Source organism: Cherax quadricarinatus, chromosome 88 (genome assembly GCF_038502225.1).
Source record: "Cherax quadricarinatus isolate ZL_2023a chromosome 88, ASM3850222v1, whole genome shotgun sequence".
Lineage (NCBI taxonomy): Eukaryota > Metazoa > Arthropoda > Malacostraca > Decapoda > Parastacidae > Cherax > Cherax quadricarinatus.
The window spans coordinates 5,759,976-5,782,307 of record NC_091379.1 but is presented as its reverse complement, the minus strand read 5'-3'; the positions used below and the strand labels follow the sequence as shown (position 1 = coordinate 5,782,307).

Here is a 22,332-nt window from a genome sequence, read left to right as displayed (position 1 = left end):
GGTTTCCCGACCTGGCTGTTTTGTCTCAATTTCAGGCAAAATTCACTGCAATGCTGATCAGTAAGGCACTTTTTATTTCTTCTAACTCATGACTGTCTATGAAATTTTTGCAAGCAATTGAATGCTAAATATTTTTATGAAATTTTTTAAAGGGTATAACTTCGTAGAAGTGAAGAGGAGACAGATGCGAGTGTGGGGGGGGCATGAAGCATTTGGTAGAATGAAAGGGTAAAGCAGCTGGAACTGAGGGAATTATGACAGAAATGATAAAAGCAGGAGGACATATAGTTTTGGAGTTGTTGGTATTTTTTGTTCAATAAATGTATGAAAGAGGGAAGATACCTAGGGATTGGTGGAGGTATGATAGTTCCTTTATATAAAGGGAAGGGGGACAAATAGAGGGTAAAAATAAAAGGGGAAAAAAGTTTCATGAGTATACCAGATGTTATGGTAGGTTATTATTGAAAATTTAGAGGTGAAGAGAAGATCACTGATCAACAAGGCTTTGGGAATGGGTAGGGGCTGTATAGACCAAGTGTTTACATTGAAGCATATCAGTGAGCAGTATTTAGATAAAGGTGGGGAATTTTCATTGCATTTATGGATTTAGAAAAGGTATATGATAGGATAGATAGAGGACCAATGTGGCAGATGTGAAGTGTATGGAATAGGTAGTAAGTCACTAAATGCTGTAAAGAGTTGGGGTATGTAGGAGAGTGAAATTATTTTCCAGTAAAAATAGTCCTTAGACAGGCGTGTAATGTCACCATGGTTTTTAAATATATTTATAGATGGATTAAAAGAAATAAATGCTAGGTGGAGGAGAGGGGGAGATTAAATTATGGGAATCAAATACAAAATGGGAGTTTAAAACAGTTACTTTCTGAAAACATAAACACTATGCAGTTTAATTGGGTCTCTTATCGACAACGCTTGACACAGTGGGGTTTTTAACACACACAGATCTATGGGGTGGAAGGAGGGTATTTAGTGGTTCAGAATATGGTAGAGAATGCTGGATCGATGATCACCAGGTGGGTTATGAGCTTGGGGGCTTGGCAGGGTATTGGACAGTTGGAGTAGACCTTCTGCAACTTGTCCAATACCCCTGCCAAGCTACCCAAGACTCTATAACCCCACCGTAGATCATCAGATGCATTCTCCACCTGACCACTACATTCTGAACCTGGCTATAAACCTCTGCACTTTCCACCCAGGTAGATCTGTGTGTGACTTGAAAGCCCACTGTGTGGGCGAACGTGCCATTAACTCCTTTCAGGTCCAAGGCCCAAATCTGAGTCCCGCACCAGTGTTCAAGATATTTCAAAAAAAAAATTTGTTATTTTTCTATGAAATCGTAGAGAATCTTTTGTGAAGGTAAAAACAAAAAGTACGAAAATTGGTGGAAAATTGACTAAATTATGCTCGTAATTTTGATGTGTCAGCGATATTACTAATCGCATTTTGCCACTTTGACTCATTTTAGGCCAATTACATTATTCCAGTCAACCAAATTCTTAGCTATTTCACTAGTATTACTTCTATTCTATCGATTGAGCACAAGAAATCGCCAAGTCAACTGTTTCAAACTCAAAATAAAGTGATCGGAAATTAATTTGGCCAATTTAACACAAAGTTCAAAATATTCCAATTTCAAAATAGGGTCCAGAATGAACAATGTAGGCATTCCTGGATTAAACTAACATTTCCTCTGTTCATTAGTTATGTTTTGAGGCTTTACAAATAAATTCCATTTTGATTTTTATTCACATAATGAATTTTTATTCACACCAAAATAGAAGATTTACTGTTATGCAATACTGTAATAATTGTATAAATATCATCACCATATTTGTGAATGTATATTAGACTCCACCAGCTGATGTGTATTAGACGTGTGAGGTAGTTTGTTTACTTTGAATATCGCAAAAATTTAACATTTCCGCTACTTTGAGCTCAGTTTCTGCCATTTCCAATGCTAAAACCAATCAAAATCATCTCTATTTCTGTAATATGTCTTCCATTCTATCAAATGAGACCAAGAAATCGCAAATACAACTATAAAAACATACGAAAAACACTGCAAAGTTGCTGTTTTAATCGAAAAATCATGATTTCATTTTTTCTCTCATTATGCACAGTGTGCTGCAGGATCTGTTTTATGTGGGCACACATACCACATAGATGTATTCTCTCACATCTAGGCCCAAATGTACCACTCACAGTTTATCAGAGTGAGCTGAGCTCATGGCGAGATCTCGGTTTGACCTGAACGCAGTCGTAGATCTACGGGACGGACCCTGAAAGGGTTAAAGGATCACATTAAACTGCATATGTGTTTGTTTCCATTGTGTCTGATTTTATACCATTTATTTTCACAGTTACTTTCTGCTGATGATACCGTGGTTTTGGGAGATTCTATAGAGAAGTTGCAAGGGTTAGTGGATGAGTTTGGGAGGGTGTGTAAAGAAAGTTGAAAGGAACATAGATAAGAGTAAAATGATGAGGGGTATCAAACAAGCTAGGTAAAGAAAAACTGATATCAGATTGGAGGAGGGAGTATGGAAGAAGTGAATGTGTTCATATACTTGGGAATAGACTTGTCAGCAGGTGGGTTTATGAGGGATGAGGTAAACCATAGACTTTATGAAGGAAAAAAGGGTGGGTAGTGCATTGAGGTATCTATGGAATCAAAGAATGTTATCCATGGAGGCAAAGAAGGAATGTATGAGAATATAGTGGTACCAATACTCTTAAATGGGTGTGAGGCATGGGTTAAATGCTGCAGCATGAGACGGCTGGAGGCAGTGGAGATGTCATGTCTAAGGGCAATGTGTGGTGTAAATGTTATGCAGAGAATTCATTGTGCGGAAATTAGAAGGAGGTGTGGGTTACTAAAAGTATTAGTCAGAGGGCTGAAGAGGGTTGTTGAGGTGGTTTGGCCATTTAGAGGAATGGAACAAAGTACAATGACTTGAGAGCATATAATCTGTAGGGAAAGGAAGGTGGAGTAGGGTCAGTCCTCGAAAAGGTTGGAGGGAGGGGTTAGGAGGTTTAGTGGGTGAGGGGCTTGACTTCCAGTAAGTGTGTGAGCATGTTAGATAGGAGGAATGGAGATGAATGGTTTTGGGACCTACGATCTGTTGGAGGAGCAGGGTAATATTTTGTTAAGGGATTCAGGGAACTCTAGTTAGCTGGACTTGAGTCCTGAAATGGGAAGCAGTGCCTGCACTTTAAGGAAGGGGTTAGGATATTGGCAGTTTGGAGGGATGTGTAAGCTGTCATATCTGAGCGCTTTGAAAGACAGTGATTATGTGTGAGTGATAGTGAAAGTGTTAAATGATGAAAGTTTTTTTTCTTTTTTGGGTCACCCTGCCTTGGTGGGAAATGTCCATTTTTTTTTTTTTTTTTTTTTTTTTTAGTGTCATTATATCTAATGAAGGTACTTTTGCTTTCCAAGATTCCACATTAACCTGCAGACATCAAGAGGAACTGATACAGACATTGCTCTTCACATCAATCCAAGGTTTTGTGAGAAGGTTAGTGAGGAGCCTGTACAGTATCTGTTACTTTCTACATTGTCTTAAGCATTACACTGTGAGAATGTACACTCATCAGTATTTCTTTGATAGTGCTGCCTTTAATTCCTTGGTTCAGAGCAGATTGCTTACTTCTCCTAAGGCACCATGTGACCTCACAGGTTTAACAATTTCCTGATTATAATCCTAATATTAACTCTCTCATTCAAGAACTTGAAATGTTTACATGTTGCTAACTTAGAGACAAGTTTTGGCTGTTAATTAGGGTTAGTAATATTGTTTATATTTCAGACTGCTGTCATTAACAGTAAGAAGAAAGTATCTGGGGTGCAGAAGAGTTTGGACAGCTGGAGGTGTTGTCTCCTGGTGACCACTGTGAAGTGTCAGTTGTCTGTGATGATAAGGATTTAAGGTGAGCTTTTAAAGGAAAATTTGAACCTCAGACTATTTCTACTGAGAAAAGAAGGCTTATATTGCTGAATTATTAAGTATTCTAAGAGTATATATATATATCTTCTTGATTAGGTAAGCAGTACGTTGAATTTTAAACATAATGAAGGTAAAATTTTATTGAGTCATTAAATCATGGAACAGGTAGGGTTTGGAACCCATGGCCAGTGAGCCCAAAACACAGGCTAGTGCATTTTAGGACTTGCTTGCCATGGATTCAAGCCCCACCCATTCTCTGATTTGTCTGCAATTGTGTTATTACCTTTACAAGTCATCTGCAATGTTGTGTAATAATACCTGAAGTTTAGGAAGAGTTATTGTGATAATCTAAAGGATACATCTCATTTAGAATGTTGTTTCAGATCTCCAAAAACGACAAATTCTGGTATAGCTTCAGCATCGCTTGTTGTTAAAAGATAACAATGTAGTAGTGAGAGGGAGCATCACTGTTGATGAAGTAACCTACAACCAGGGATGTATGTAGATTTGAAATAAAAATCATTGTATTTATTCATGCAAGTCACTCATTAGTTTTAGACTTTTGCAAACAATTGATTTCAGTACGTACTGCTTTATCTTTACAGATGATGTCACAGGTAAATTTGTCTAGTATCCATATGAGCTTTTCAGACAAGTGATCTTTGACAGGAGAACGCCAGTTGACTGAGTGGTACTGGCGAGGTTTAGGGGACACCTGCAGCGTGTCCAGGGTGGAGCTGGGGGAGCACCTGGGATATCTCATGACTCATGTATACCCCCACAGGTGCTACAGGAGGAGGACTCTATAAGGGTAAGCAATTAGTTTTAAGTCTTTCTACCTATTGTAAGAAATTTGTTTTAAACGAGTTTCTTCAGATATTTTTTTAATACTGGCCGCCTCCACCAAGTCAGGGTGATCCGAGAAAGAAACATTTTCACCATCATTTACACTATCACTGTCTTTCCAGAGGCATGCAGATACAACAGTTTATATGTTCATCTAAAAACAAATACCCCAAAACCCCCCTTTCTTTGAATTTTGGCACTTATTTCCCCACCTCGACTCAAGTCTGGCTAACTGGTTTCTGAATTCCTTCAAAAAATATTCCCTTTGCTCAACTCCAACAGCTCATCAAGTAGCAAACACCATTTGTCTCTACTTATTCCTATCCAGTTATTCTTCCTGCATGTCTGTAATAACCTGTTTTTTATGTCCTACTTGAGTTTGAGGAGAGCTGAGCTCAGCTTTGGGTCTGCCACTTTTCTCCCTCTTTAACGTATACCAGTTCTTTGTCAGACTAAATTGAACTGTTCTTAACTGTCATTTGAAAAGGCAGTTTATTTTGTGTGTTGAGCCACCCATACAATCATTAGTGACATGAAAATTAAATTTTTGCACTCTCTAGCATGGTTAAGAATTTTATTATTTAATATAATTATCACATCACGATCCCTACCAGGCAGGGTGGCCCAAAAAAAAAACTTTCACCATCATTCACTCCATCACTGTCTCTGCCAGAAGGGTGCTTTACACTGTTTTTAAACTGCAACATTAACACCCCTCCTTCAGAGTGCAGGCACTGTATTTCCCCATCCAGGACTCAAGTCCGCCTGCCGTTTCCCTGAACCCCTTCATAAATGTTACTTTGCTCACACTCCAAAGCACCGCAAGTATTAAAAACCATTTGTCTCCATTCACTCCTATCAAACACGCTCCATGCCTGCTGAGTCCAAGCCCCTACACAAAACCTCCTTTACCCCCTCCTCCAACCTTTCCTAGGCCGACCCCAACCCCGCCTTCCTTCCACTACAGACTGATACACTCAAGGTACTCTGTTTGCCCCATTCTATCCCCCATGTCCGAACCACCTCAACAACCCTTCCCCAGCCCTCCCGGACAAAGGTTTTAATCCCGACCTCCTCCTAACTTAAACTACGAATTCTCTGCATTATATTCACACCAAAATTGCCCTCAGACATGACATCTCCACTGCCTCCAGCCTTCTCCTCGCTGCAACATTCATCACCCATGCTTCACACCCATAAGAGCGTGGAAAAACTATACTCTCTACACCCTTCTTTCCCCAAAGAACATGGAAGAACGAGAACACTGCAGCGGGCCCCACTGGCCCATGCAGGAGGTCCAAAGTCTCTTCCGGCAAGCAGTGCACCCAACCCAGCAGTCAGGCTCACTTGACTTAAGGGGGGAACACGCAACCGACCTGGTAGCACAAGCTATCAGGTCCAACTACACCCCCCCACATCCACTGTGTATTTATCCAACCATTTTTAAAGCACACAACGTTCTGGCCTCTATAACTGTATTTTGGGAGTTTGTTCCACTCATCCACAACTCATTACAAACCAGTACTTTCCTATCTTTCCTGAATCTGAATTTCCAATTTAAAAACCATTGCTAGAGTCCTGTCTAGGCTAGATATTTTCAGACACTATTTACATCCTTTATTTATTCCTGTCTTCCATTTATACACCTTAATCATATCCCCAATTCTACGTCTTTCTAGAGAGTGAGATTCAGGCCCTTAGTCTATCCTCATAGAGAAGGTTTCTGATACATGGATCAACTTGTCATCCTCCTTTGTACATTTTCCAGAGCATTTATATCCATTCTGTAATACGGTACCAAAACTGTGCAGCATAATCTAAATGGGGCCCCTAACCAAGGATGTAGGAGTTGAAGAACAACCTGAGGACTCCTATTATTTATGCTTCTGATATGAAGCCAAGGATTCTATTAGCTTTTATTGCAACACTTATGCACTTTTGTCTTGGTTTCAGATTACCTAACCAGAACTCCTAAATCTTTTCGCAATCGTAATATTAAGACCTACATTATTTAGTTTATATGTGGCATGGTTATTGTCCTGTCCAACATTTAGAACTTTGCATTTGTCTATATAAACTGATCTGCCACTTCTCCACCACAGCATCAATCTATCCCAAATCTTCCTGAGTGCTTTAATGTCCTCCAGCATGAATTGACGGCCTATTTTGGTCTAGGAAACTTGTGATGTCACTCTTATGCCCTCATCTATGTCTTTTTGTAGTTTTTGAACAGCAGGGGCCCAACACTGACCCCTGTGGAACACCGCCGTGATGCTTCCCACTCTGATTTCTCCCATTTATGTAAACTCTCTGCTGCCATTTGTCAACCATGCCTCTATCCAGGAAAAATTTCTCCTCCTATTCCAGTCCCTTTAAATTTTTCCCCTCAAAGTCTCTGAGGGACCCTGTCAAAAGCCCCCCGTCCATATACAATATCAATTAATTCCCAATCTACCTCAAATACCTTAGTAGGTTAATAAATTTCGAAAACCTGAGATTCGTGATTAATTTATGCTTTTGAGGTGGCTCTAACTACCTCGGCAATTAACCCCAAAAATAACCCTGCATTGGGAAAAACAGACTATGACAATATTTCAGTCCTTCCGGGACCATTATCAAATCAAAAACTGAGGAAGAAACAGCAAGAGAAGGCCAGAACATTGGACAGGATGAGGAGGAGGAGGAGGAATGGGGGAAAAGGGGGGAGGAGGAGGAGAATGATGGGGATAGGAGTAGTAGTATTATAGTAGTTTGTTAGGGGTTGACTTTCTCCACAGCCAGTAGAATGATGCTGGAGTACAGATCATGAGTGAGGGCGCCACATGTATGTGGGGAGAATCAGCGCGGGAACCCTGTGACTGGCTTCACATACGAGACTTCCACTGACCGCCACACCTGGAGTGATCAAACTGACGCCATCAGCGCAAAGGAGAGCCCCAAACTGCAATCCCCCCACTGGTCGGTAAATAGTTTTGGCAGTGTGTTGATTTATGGTATATTTAACAGATTTCTGCAGATAGTGTACAGTACTGCATTGTCATTATCTAAGATACAGATGTGATTCATTGTAAAAATATTTTAATTTTCTATTTAAATTACTAAGTTGGGTTTTAACCTTTGGGATGTTGAGTTATGTGGCTTTTCACGATATACCATAATACAGTATACTCGCATATGTGTTCATGCTTGTATGTGGTAGCAAAACCAAAGGTAAACTACTTTTCATGTCCCACTGGTCTCCATGTTTTTTCAAGCTCCTAGGCTGCTTAAAATTCTGGGAAAAAAATAAAAAACATTTGGCTACTGAGTACAGTACTTCATCTTGACATTTTATTTTATTAATGTCCTTTCAGGAGTATTCCCTTTCTTTGGTCCTCACCCAAACACAAACATTTTTATATATTTGCGAATTAGATTACTATAGCTGCAAGTTACCTTATTCACATATTGGATCACTTTTATTAAGATGCATGAGCAAACACAGACATTTTATTATGGATATATTTTGTTCTTGGGACCTTAGAGTGAAAAGGTCCAGGACAGAAACCTTTCCATAATAAAATGTCTCCAACTCATGTCTTGATGGGTACAGTATAAAATCTTTCCCCTTGCTGTGACTTTCTTGTTTCCCAGATAAGATAACAAGAGGCATCGCAGAAAAATGACGTAACTTCCAATCAAAAAATATATCACTGATGAACACATTTACATTGAGGAATGCCCTCGTTATTTAGATTTTGCCAGACTGTAGAGGTTACCCATCATTCTTGCGATGCCTGACTTGTCTTCACTAGAAAGTACAGTATGATGTTTGTGTTCTTGTTGAGACTTAAAAATTCACTAAGAGCTCACCTGTCAGTTTTCTCTTGCTTGTATAATAATAATAGCAAAAATTATTTATTTATTTTTTTATTATCACAGGGCCGTTTCCCCACCAAGGCAGGGGGGCCAAAAGAAAACTTTCACCATCATTCCCTCCATCACTGTCTTGCAGAAGGTGCTTTACACTACAGTTTTTAAACTGCAACATTAACACCTCCTTCAGAGTGCAGGCACTGTACTTCCCATCTCCAGGACTCAAGTCCGCCTGCCGTTCCTGAATCCCTTCATAAATGTTACTTTGCTCACACTCCAACAGCACGCAAGATTAAAACCATTTGTCTCCATTCACTCTATCAAACACGCCACGCATCCTGCTGGAAATCCAAGCCCTCGCACACAAAACCTCCTTACCCTCCCTCCAACCCTTTCCCAGGCCACCCACCCCGCCTTCCTTCCACTACAGACTGATACACTCTTTAAGCCTGTTTGCCCCATTCTTCTACATGTCCGAACCACCTCAACAACCCTTCTCAGCCCTTGGGCAACAGTTTTGGTAATCCCGCACCTCCTCCTAACTTCCAAACTACGAATTCTCTGCATTATATTCACACCACACTTGCCCTCAGACATGACATCTCCACTGCCTCCAGCCTTCTCCTCGCAACATTCATCACCCACGCCACCCATATAAGAGCGCGTAAACTATACCCCATACATTCCTTTGCCCCCAAGGACAAAGTTCTTTGTCTCCACAGACTCCTAAGTGCACCATCCTCTTTTCCCCATCAATTCTTGGGTTCAACCCCATCTTTCATAGACCCATCCGCTGACACGTCACTCCAAATATCTGAAACTTCACCTCCTCCATACTTCTCCCCAATCTGATATTCAATCTTTCATCACCTAATCTAGTATAATTATTATTATTATTATTATTATTATTATTATTATTTTATTATTATTATTATTATTTCTACCAATATTAATCATGCAGTATATCCAGGAGTTGATGGAATGCTTCCTCTTGTTTCTGCTGTTTATTAATGAAACTTCATTATAAACAGCTGAAGTGTACTTTCCTAAAGGTTATAAGTTAAAAAAATACTGTTTTAAGTACTTTGCTACTCTGTTTTCATTTGGGCTTAACGGGTGTTATAATAAATTGTAAAAAAAAATAAAATAGGTTCTATATTTTGTAAATATCAATTTAACCAATTAATAGGGGATGAAATGGTCCACTAATACTGATGGAACCTAAATCTGAAAGCTGTGGTTGTTTTTCCATGCTTGTAAAAAAGAGAGAATTTAGATTTAACCAACATTTTCCCTTGTTTGTGGCTGTTCTCCAGCAACCAGGTTTTCCTTTATATCAGATATGTAATCAGGGGGCATTAAATCAATGTTTTACTGTATTTTTCAACAGACGAGTGAATGGTGTGTAGACTATCACACTCCTGGAGGTGTAGCTGAAGGATGGCAGTGCTACAGATTTTCCCCTTGTTACCATGCTCACCGTTATGCAACAGATTTGGTTGCCGCTGGGTGAGAAAGTGCAGAGTTTCAAAATCAGGTCCCTGGGAACAGATGGAAGGTGGCACTTGTTCATGTCCTCAGTGTCTGTAAGTTAATTAACTGCCTTTACACCTAGAATTTTGCTGTATTCTTATCTATGTACATTAAAAATATAAAATTGTGTTTAGTTTTTTCTTGTAAATATTGATGCCTGAAATATTATTTAACCATTGTCAGTGTTCTTTCATGAAGCATACATCCTTAATTGTTTAATTTGTCTTGCATAATATGATGATTAATTTTTATATATAACAGTAAAAATTTTTTTTTTTTTTACATTATTACCAGGAATGCAACATATTTTCACAATTCAACATTTCCCCCTATTAAGGTTTTGCAAGGTCTAAAATTTTAAAATTTTAAAGAACATAAAAATTTAGTTACACTTTCCTCAAACGGGCCAAATTCCAAGCCTCCTGTGGGCGGATTCCCACCGGGGGAAAAGTCCTTGTTATGCCACAAATAACCGGGAAAAATAACCTGTCTAACGGAGGTCCCAGTCATGTTTTCCCATTTTGTGTGTGGCTGTGGGGGTGGGCAGTTAGTAAAGATGGCCAGGCACATCTGAGGCTTGGTGTCCCGAAACTCCCAGGTTAGCACTTTGTGATGTACACCTGTATGATGGTACTTTAGTCGACATCCAAATTAGAAAATTTGCATGTGTATACACATATATGTATACATATGGGATGTATTCAATATGGATATGGATAATAACATAGTGAAAGTAGTGAAAATCATGAAAGCACTTGGAATTTTACTAGTTTTTTCGTTGTGGGTTTTTTGCATTTTGTGATCTCCTGTTTTGTGATTGTATTGCAATTTGTGTGTGATGGGTACTCATTACCCCTTTTGGCACTGTACTTTTATATTAGTAGTTTTTATTTTGTGTCATTTAATTAGACTAAAGTAAAAAAATGATACATTTCTTGTTAAGAGCAGTTGCCTTTTCATGAAAAACAGTACAGATTATTTTTTTTTTTTTTTAGAAGGATTAGAATACACATCGGATTATAACCCTAAGTATAGAACGGAATTTTAAAATCTATTAATTTGGGATAGTACTGTATCAGTATATCTTTAGACTAATGCAGTTTGATGTTTTCCGACTGAGAGTAGTATATATTGTTGAATGTTATAATTATATATTTACAGGGTGTACAATGGTCACGTTGATTCAGGTCACCACTTGTAGTTAGTGCCGTGCCTGGTCTGTGGGGGGGCTCGACCGGGGTTCACTTTACCGTAGAACAAAGTGTTCCCTCTTCCCTGAAGGAAACCCGGGCTGGGGGTAGTGGAAGTGTGTAGTTTCAGCATTGTGCTGATGGTTCTGTATGGGCAGTTTTGGGATACCATGATACTGAGAAAGGAACAGTACAAGGAGTGATTGCACGAGGGTTGGAGTATCTGTCTTTCCGTTGGTACAGGCTGGAACACACCATCGGAGGGATGGAGTCTGTGTGCATTCCCTTCCTTGTGACACACCATATAAGAGAGAAATTTTTTTTTTGTTTATATTTTGGATGTAAGTTCTTAAGAGTTTTTTATAATAAATGCATGTGTTAATATAAATGTTTAGATATTTAATGTAAATGTTAAGACATTATTTAATATAAAGTTTAGAGACTATTTAAATGTTGGGAAATGTATATGAAATGTTGAGTGTGTGATTTTTTACAAAAAATTAATTTGAAATTATTTATACTGTGATCTACTTTATAAGTCTGTTCGAGCTGTTTATTGCTTCTACAAACTCTCCTACAAACATGAAGTGAATCACATTTTTTTGTGGAAATATCTTTTAGCTTCATATGTTGTGTGGGCCCATTATTTTTCATTTTTTTGCACAAACAGTGCATAAATTTACTAAAGATTACCTTCTCCAAATATGCCAATTACACAGTTATAATAATTTGGTTACATCCCGCCCAGGTAATTACAAAATTACAATGCCATATGATAACCTTCACAAATTACCTACAATTTAGAGAGAGTGAAACTGTGATGGTTTCCATTTATCATTTGTACTGATCATGGTTCATGATGGACCAAAACTTAACTGAAGTTTCCATGATAACTGTGAATTAAGCCGTTATTCCAGCCATATTTGGACTGTTTCTTCATAACTCAGAACGATGTTCTCGATCACACCAGGTTGAGGTGACACCTCTGATCACACCAGGTTGAGGGTGAACTCTGATCACCCCCAGGTGGGGGTGACACCTCTCTGATCATACCAGGCTGGGGGTGACCCCTCTCTGATCACACCAGGGGGGGTGACACTCTGATCACACCAGGTGAGGGTGACACTCTCTGATCACACCAGGTTGAGGGTGACACCTCTGATCACACGGTGAGGGACACCTCTCTGATCATACCAGGTTGAGGGTGACACCTCTCTGATCATACCAGGTGAGGGTGACACTCCGATCATACCAGGTTGAGGTGAAAACTTCTGATCATACCCAGGCTGAGGGTGACACCTCTCTGATCATACCAGGTTGAGGGTGACCCCTTCTGATCATACCAGGTTGGGGGTGACACCTCTCGATCATACCAGGTTGAGGGTGACACCCTCTCTGATCACACCAGGTGAGGTGACACCTCCTGATCACACCAGGTTGAGGGACACCTCCTGATCACACCAGGTTGAGGGACACTCCCCTGATCACACCAGGTTGGGGGTGACACCTTCTCTTATTATAAAAACACACAATTTCCCTCATAAAATGAACTTTCTCAAGTGACCTGATTCACTTAAGAAAGTTCACTACATGTGACTGAAACATTGTGTATTTTTAATAAATGTTTTTCTGTTTTCTTGATTCTTCTAATACTATTTAAAGGGGAAATGGCTAGATTTCTAAACAGTCCTCCTTGGTGTTTATACATTCTAATCTTTAAAAAAATGGATAAGAATTTACCATGAGCGTAACTGCAAATATTATGGTTGCTTTAATTACCTGTGTATCATTAGAGTACAGATGTATATATTTTTCTTTTACACATCAGGTGTCTCCAAACAGGGGGAAAAAAATAGGGAAACATTTAAATCATTTTCTTTGAAGTGTACAGACATCACAACCAGACCTCCAAACAGCAGCATTCATTCCTTCGAGTGGCACTATGCTTCCCCCACCAGGACTGAAAACATCCCACCCTGCCTTTTCAAATTCAAAAAATGCAAAAAGAGTTTATCTAATTATTGTTCACTTATATGTCATTGTAAACACTTCCACATCCCCCCTTTCCTAAACTCTCCTTGTTCATCTTCAATCCACTTTCTGTTATCCTATCTCTTTCAGAAATAATTTTATGTCCACTTTACCAAATTTTTTATTTACTGTCCAAAATATGTTCTTTTTCCATATCAAAGTGACCCTTCTTAATGCATATATTGAAAAATACATAATTTTTTAAAGGGGGTAATTTTGTATTGTATTATTTTGAAACATGCTTAAGATTATATATAAATGTTCTTTATTTTTTTAAGAAGTTGTTAGTAACACTGGATAGTAACCCAAATGATTTAACTGTGATAGTGTTTTATTAGCCTTTTTTAATGTATAATTGGTATACTCATTAATTTCCCCCAAAAAAGGGGGAAAAATATTAGTTAAAAAATATTAGACTGATCATTATATCATTGTATTATTCTTGGGAAATTAAATTTGTTTTCTGAAGTTTTATATAACTTGTGACACCAATCAGAACGCAACGAAAAACAATTTTTTATTTATTTTGTCATTTTAAATTAAAAGATTGAGACACGGCAGCATATGGTCTTTATTCAGGAATTTCCACAGTCCATCAATTGATGGACAAATAACACTCGGGTGAGGACTGAACTAACCTCCCAATTACGCCTCTTTTAATTGATCAATAAACCACGGGGGAAAAAGCTTTTTAAAAAGATTCCCCCAAAGCTGATATGTCTCATTCAACTTGTGGGTTTTTTAAAACCATTCATCAAGCTTTAAATTTGTTTTATTTTTTCTTCTTTATTTTTTTTCTATAGTATTTTTAAATTTTTTAAAAGTTGAACCTCGTATTAGATGCACCTTTTTTTCATAAAACCAGTACGAAAAAATTAAAGAAAAATATACCAATATTCGGAAAAACTACTTAACTTTTTTTTTTTTTTTTTTTTTTTTTTTTTTTTTTTTTGCAGTAGGTTGGTAAACAGCAACCGTCCACAGGGAGGTACTACTGTCTCGCCAAGTGAGAGTAAAACTAAAAGCCTGTAATTGTTTTTACATGATGGCAGGGATTGCTGGTGCCTTTGTCTGTCTCATAAATATGCTTGAATTTCCAGCAAGCAGGCATGAGCGCATAGATAGAGGAATGGAGACGAATGATACTTTCTGGGACCTGACGATCTGTTGGAGTGAGCAGGTAATATTTAGTGAAGGATTCAGGAACCGTTATTTTCTATATAGTCGACTTGAGTCCTGAAATGGAAGTACAATGCCTGCACTTTAAAGGAGGGGTTTGGGATATTGGAGTTTGGAGGGATATGTTGTGTATCTCTATAATGATATGCTTCTAAACTGTTATATTCTGGAGCACTCTCTGCAAAAGCAGGATAATGTGAGTGGTGAAAGTGTTGAATGATGATGAAAGTATTTTCTTTTTGGGGATTTTTTTCTTTTTTTGGGTCAATTCTGCCTCGGGTGGGAGACGGCCTGACTTGTTGAAAAAACAAAAACAGGCAAGTCTTGGCTACTTCTACTACACTTAGGTCACACTACACATACATGTACAAGCATATATATACACACTCCTCTGGGTTTTTCTTCATTTTCAACTGTTCTGTTTATTTCTCTTATCTCCATGGGGAAGTGGAACAGAATTCTTCCCTCATAAGCCATGCATGTCGAAGAGGCTATCAAAATGTGCCGGGAGCAAGGGGCTAGTAACTTTCCTGTATATATTACTAAATTTAAAAGGAGAAACTTCAGTTTTTTCTTTGGCCACCTCACCTCGGTGGGATACGTATTGTATGTTGAAAGAAGAAGAAAGATTTTTTCATAACTTTGCGTTTTTCGCCTTCCCTGTTGAGACTCTTCATGCTGCAGCTAATATTCATCCTGTCCTATCGCTTGATGCCCATTGCTCGGGCTACTTCATGTTTGCTCCGTGGATTCCCTATAACCTTCCATATATATAGAATAGTCACTGATGTTAGTAGACATTGTTTATTTGCTCGCTACTTCCTGTTTAATTCATCCCTTTTCTTCACCTCCATTCGCTCTTGTCTTCCCTTCAGTTACCACCTTCTATGTTCATACATCTTACTTTTCCTGGCTCCTGGGAAGTTCCAGCCGTTCGAGTGCATTCTTTTCACACTCTTGCGCGAAACCTTAAACTGCCTATGTGTAGAAGCCTCCCGCTTTTTCTTGACTCACTTCTCCGCTCTCATTCTCATGCCATTGCTGCATACACAGATGGCTCTAAGTCTTCTGACAGCACCAGATTCGCGAGCAGTGTTTCCGGACAGTGTCATGCGTGGGCATTTACTATTCTCAGCTAGCATTTTACTGAATTAGCACCATTCTTGTAGCACTTATCCATATTGCATCTATGCCTGTGTCACTCATCTGTGGTTGTTTCAGACTCCTTTAGCTTTACAGGATATACAAAAATTTGATACACCTTATCCCTAGTTTCTTCATATCCATTTTTGCTGTGCCAGATCTCTACCGCTATAAAGATATTTTTTGTTGGGTCTCTGGTCATGTTGACGATAGGGCAAATGAACAGGCAGACATTGCTGCAGGTCAGCAGTACAATTTCACCTTCCAGTTTCATATAGAGGTGTTCCATTCACGGACTATTTTGCTGTAATTGCTACCCACCTTCACACCCGCTGGCAATGTTTGTCTGATCTGCTCAATAACAAACTTCATTCTATTAAACCAAGTCTAGGTTACTGGCCGCCTTCTCTTGTCATCAGTGTCGAGGTTGGGAGACTACTTTCCCATCTTCTCGCATTGGCCACACTCATCTTAATTACAGGTATCCTGCATGAGAGGCACCTGTCTTCCTGTGAGAATTGTCATGTTCCAGCATTCAGCCACATTCTGTTAGACTGCCCACTCAATCAACGAGCACGCAGAATTACCCAATGTCGCCTCCGCCTGCTGCTCGCTTTACGCCCTTCTTGCTGACTGAACCCTCCTTAATCTGGACTCTCTATTTACTTTTTGACAACTGATTTACTCCACAACCTGATGATGATGCCTTTAGCACTCCCCCACAGCCCTTTCTACCTCAATCCTTGCTACCTTCTACCCCCGCACTATCCTTGCCCGCTGTCCTCCATAACCTACTATCATCCCTCTCCTTTGCCACCTGATACCTCGCCTCTTCCTGCCCTGCAGTGCTGTATGGCCCTTGTGGTTTAGCACTTCTTTTTTGATTATAATAATAATTTGCATAACTTTGTGTTATTTTATTTTATTATTGAAAATAAGTGATCATGTTCGTGAACTGAATGCTGTAAAATGAATTTGTAAGAACCACTCATTGAACTGAAAGTGAAACTTATTTCAAAACAGGAAAATGAAATGTCTTGTTGAATTTAGCCAAGGAATATGGCATGTTAATATCTACCATATTTTCATTATAAAAATAATATAGTCTATGCTTTAATTTCTTGCTTGTACATGTTATTTTACAAAATTAATTAACCTGGTCACAGACTAATACAAGGACTCTAAACTCTCTCCAGGTAAACTCCAGGTAAACTTAAAAATAGTTTGTGAAGAGTAACTTTGGGGTCTGGAAAGAATTAATCCAATTTACATTATTTTCCTATGGTGAATTATCCATTAGTAAAGAAAATTTATCATTAGAACACTCATGAGGAACTAATCACTGTATTTCTCATGAAATATAAGACTTGGTTTTAGTTTCAGTGACTCGCATCAACGAATTGAGATACATAAACCCATCCCACACCCCAAACTTATAGCCTGCCACTGACCTTCAGTTTATAGGATGCAGGGTGTATTTTTGGAGAAATTTTATGAAAAACGCATTTAATAAGTGGCTAAATATGTATAAATTCCAAACACAGAGGTTCGACTGTATTAATATTATACTAAAACTGACGTTCTCACTGCATAACTCAAACGGTCCAAAGAGATTGACGTTCATATTCTAGTGCTACAAAAGTAGATCTACTTTTTTTACACATTTTCAAATGTAAAACAAAAGAAGATCTACATTTTTACATACTTCAGATGTTGTAAAACGATATACAGTGGACCCTGATAACGACAGCATCAAAGCATAGCCATTATTTCCGCATAACGCTTACTTTAATTGCAAAAATTTTGCCTCATACCGCTTAAAAACCCGCTACCGATTTTCTTCCGAGACGCTTTCTTCATAGTGTTCCACAGCATTGTTTACCAGCCAGCCTCCGCGTAACATCCAAGCATACAATCGAATATTTCGTGATTATTACAGTGTTTTCGTGCTGTTTCTGAAAATAAGTGACCATGGGCCCCAAGAAAGTCGGCGCCAACCCTGTAAAAGGGCATAACTTAGTATGGAAATTAAGAAAGATTTAAGGGTTTGGGGCTAACTCCTGAGAAGCCTATGCCAGTTGTGTAAATCCATTGTGCCTACTTCAAAAATTAAGGAAAATGTGTGCACAGTGGGTTGAACTGCAACCTTTATGGATGAAAATCACCCTGACACAGCTAAGGTGTCGTACAGACTATTTCAATGACAATGTTGTGGCTCATTTTAGACAAATCAGAAGGAACGGAGGTACAGAGCTCTATGGACAGATTTGTTGTGCGACAGAGGTCCAGTGACTCTCTGCTGGTCCTAGTGGCATTAAAAGAAGAAGGAAGTGACCTCGGTGCTGACTTGCTACTCAAGTCCTAATGGAAGGGGATTCTCTAAACAGTAAGAAGATAATGTCACTCTCCTCCCATCCCATCAATCATCACCAGATCTTCAATAAAGTAAGTGTCATGGCAGCATGCCTTTTCTCAGTTTGTATTAAAATTAACATTTCCATGTGGTAAAAAAATTTTTTCATACTTTTGGTGTCTTGCACTGGATTAATTTTACTTCCATTATTTCTATGGGGAAAACGTCCACATAACGATTATTTCAAGATAACAATTACTCCTCTTGCACGGATTAAAATCGAGTAATCCGGGGTCCACTACACACGCTTGGGACTATTTATGCGAGCTGTGCACTTAGGAGTCTGTGGAGACAAAGAACTTTGTCCTTGGAGGCATGGAACAAGTGAGTATAGTTTTACCAACACTGTTATATGGGTGTAAGTATGGTGATGAATGTTGCAGCGAGGAGAAGGCTGGAGGCAGTGGAGATGTCAAGGTGTCTGAGGGCAATGTGGTGGGACATAATGCAGAGAATTCGTAGTTTGAAGCTAGGAGAAAAAGGGGGATTACCAAAACTGTTGTCCAGGAGGGCTGAGGAAGGTTATTGGAGGTGGTCTCAGACATGTAGAGAATGGAGCCAAACAGAATGACTTCAAGAGGTATCAGTTCTGTGGAAGGGGAAGGCGGGTAGGGGTCAGCCTAGGAAAGGTTGGAGGAGGGGCAAGGAGGTTAAAGTAAATGGACTGTGCAGGCATGTGAGCGTGTTTGATAGGAGGAATGGAGACAAATGGTTTTAATACTTGATGTGCTGCTGGAGTGTGGAGCAAAGTACATTTATGGAAGGATTCAGGAATCGGGCAGGCCGACTTGAGTCCTGGAGATGGAAGTACAGTGCCTGCACTCTGAAGGAGGGGTGTTAATGTTGCAGCTTAAAAACTGTAGTGTAAAGCACCCTTCTGGCAAGACAGTGATGGAGTGGAATGATGGTGAAAGTTTTTCTTTTTTCGGGCCACTCCTGCCCTGTGGGAATCAAGCAGTGATAATAAAAATAATAATCATATTAAAAACTAAGTGCTAAACTTGTATGGGTCATACAAAGTGCAGTATTGTGTTAAGAGCCCAAACATCTTACTAAACCAAAAATTACAGTATCACCTGGATGACTTTGTGAATAGCCAATTACATCACCTTATTACTGCCTTCAAGTTCTTGCACATGATGCCACAATCTTTCTCATTTATTTCATCTAATATATTTTAAATACAAAGAGCACTGTGAAAATTTTACAAGAGAAACTCGTAGGTTAAAAACACTAGAAGATGTGTGAATATAGTAACTTAATATTATATCTTTCAGTGAACTTTATAAGGGTGATTTTAGCAATTGGCTATATTCAGGCTTCACTGCTGGTATGGCATTTGTCTTCACACTCATGTGATTGCAACTCCTGTGGTGCATCCATGATACTGCAGGAGATTATAATAATAATAATAATACACACACACACTAATAATACCCTTCAAGGAAGCCATCTCATGTCATTGAGAGGGTTCTTGATCTGGTGAGAGCAGGTTCTGATTCTGGTGAATACTTGGTCTTGCTTGAATGGGCTCTTGATTCTGGTGAGGGTTCTTGATTCCAGTGAAGGTGTTCTCTTGATTACAGTGAGGGGTTCTTGATTCTTGCAGGTGTCTTTGATGCTAATGAGAGGGTTGTTGATGCCAGTGGTAAGGGTCTTAGTATTTCTGAGAGATGGGGGTACCTGTGTATCAACCTACTCTGAATTCCCTGACTTAGATTTGCTACATCAAAATGGTGTAAATTTACATGACATTTAAATCTTTGTAGGCTAAGTAAAAAAGCAAATCTTAAGCCAAGATTTTAGACTTGATGGGCTATGCCTATCAAAATTCATAATACCTACAGTGCTATGCTGTAGCAACTCATATGAGCTCCCTTAGGCAGATATTACTGGCATATCATCTTGATACTACATTATAACAACAGCAAACCAGTGAGGCCGTTGTTTACTTGTTAAAACTTTGGTTGGAACATATTTAAGCAATAGCAAGTGTTACCAAGAAGGCTTCACAGGCTTGTCTTGAAAGACAGGAGATGCAGCTGTCTTGCAAAGACAAGTTGGTAGTTTATTTAATAGATTTGATGTAAATGAAAATATGCTGGCAGACTGGGCCCTTCATCCAAAGAACTTGAGTTACTCTTTTCCTTGATGAAACCTGATTATCTCCCATTCCACAGACATCACATGATGCCCTGCTGACTTAGAAATATTGTATTAAAATTGTAATATTTTTATTGTTTGTGCAAATTTTTTTGTTTTTTTCAACAACTGGTTGTTTCCTACTGAGGCAGGATGGCCCAAAAGAAAACGAAAGTTTTCTTTTAAATTTAGTAATTTATACAAGAGAAGTGGGGTTACTAGCCCCTTGCCCCAGGCATTTTAGCCATAAATACGCGATACCATTGAGGAAGAATTCTGTTCCACTTCCCATGATATAAGAGGAAATAAACAAGAACAAGAAACTAGAAAGAAAATAGCAGAAACTCCAGAGGGGTGTGTGTATATATATGCTGTACATGTATGTAGTGTGACCTAAGTGTAAGTAGAAGTAGCAAGACGCACCTGAAATCTTGCATAATCTTACATAAATATAATATTGAAATTATCACATACAAACTGTATCAGAGTTCCAAAAATATATTCTGAACAAACAAGGTCCTGGGCTTGATAATTTCTTCAGCACGCATAAGAAACCCTACATCGATGTTGTTCACTGACATCATAGACAATTCCTCAGTAATGTGTTCATATTTAAAACCTGCAGTCTAGCATTACCACTTCACCACAGAGGGTCATAACATATTGCCAACCAGTATTCTGGTGCAGAACTAAAACAGTGGGCTGGTTAGTCCACAACAGTCATATTCTGATCATTCCATTGAAATATTGGCATAACTTCATTGTGAATTTTCAGCACGTGATAACATTATATTTACTTAGTATTTTTTTACATGTATATTACTAGAAAGGGCATTCAGTAGGATCCCCACTTAATGTTAATGTGCTCCTGAAATATTTTACAACATGATAGTTCAGAACTTGAAAGTTGTTTTCTATAAACACTGTGTTGTAAACTACAGATATATATTCTGATATTATATTCTCTGTCTATTTTCACTTATTTTTTCAACTAAATATACCAAATATTTTGCTACTTGATAATATTCTTAAGTTGGTGTCTTAACATGTAGGACATTTTTGTTTTTTTATGAGCATGTGGCATTAACCATAGTGTTGCAGAGTACAGCAACATCTCTGCACAGAAGCAATCTTTCTCCTCTGAATCCTCCAAAAGAACCATATCTTCAGCAAACAGTAACCGTGACACCACTCTGAAGCAGATTCACAACTCTCTATTCCACACTTATCCTAATGCCTTAGTGTTCACTTTTGTACAACCCCATATATAAATATTTTAAACAGCCATGGTGACAGTATAGAGTATAGTATACAGCATTGGTCCTCAACCTTCCTACACAAATGGCCACATTGAATGGTCAAAAATGTGTGATGAGGCCACACAGTGTTGTTGACACTGTGCAGTGTGGAATCTGCTGAAAAAGTGAATTCATAATTTCATGTGAAGTCCACATCCATTTCTTAGAAGGGCTATATGTATTCATGGCCACAGGTTGTAGACCCTGGTAGAGTGTAGAAGGGATATTTTCAAGCCTGTAAATACTGTAATAATGCCGGGTACATAAAGGCAAATGTATGCTGATAATAGTTGGTTTTAAAGTGTCCATATTGTATGCAGGTCATCATAAGCAGGACCTACTGTACATTGCCCACAATCACAAGTTTCAGATATTCTTATGAAAGCCATAAAAATATTTATGTACAGATGTATCTTGATAATAGTTGTATGACATTAAGTAGATGTGTTATTTTGCATATTTTATTTCTTCCAGTTGTTTGACAGTACGAACATGGGTATATAAACGTATTTTTACAGGCATACTACTATACTGTTTAGAAAAAATTATACTGCAGTGATAAATTGCATATTTGTGCATTCATGGTAAAGAGTTGCATCAGTTGTGTATGATACTATAGTGCTTGTGTCCTGATACCCTCACACTGCCTGCCTGCTCTCTCAACAACCCCTTCCCTACACCACATGCACACACTCCCTGCACAATCTTTACTAATCTTAATTGTTCTCTTTAGT

The 22,332-nt window shown here is 38.6% G+C and overlaps 1 protein-coding gene across 1 annotated transcript in view; it reads left to right on the top strand.

Moving 5' to 3' along the window:
- Window positions 1–18,110, top strand: part of LOC138851067 (tectonin beta-propeller repeat-containing protein-like) — a 50,470-nt gene extending 32,360 nt beyond the window's left edge. Inside the window, 6 exon segments of the mRNA XM_070104024.1 lie at window positions 3–60; window positions 3,461–3,539; window positions 3,831–3,855; window positions 3,858–3,951; window positions 15,875–15,987; window positions 17,971–18,110. Of these exon segments, the coding sequence (XP_069960125.1) occupies window positions 3–60; window positions 3,461–3,539; window positions 3,831–3,855; window positions 3,858–3,951; window positions 15,875–15,987; window positions 17,971–18,110 (509 nt within the window).
- The last annotated feature ends 4,222 nt before the right edge of the window (window positions 18,111–22,332 follow it).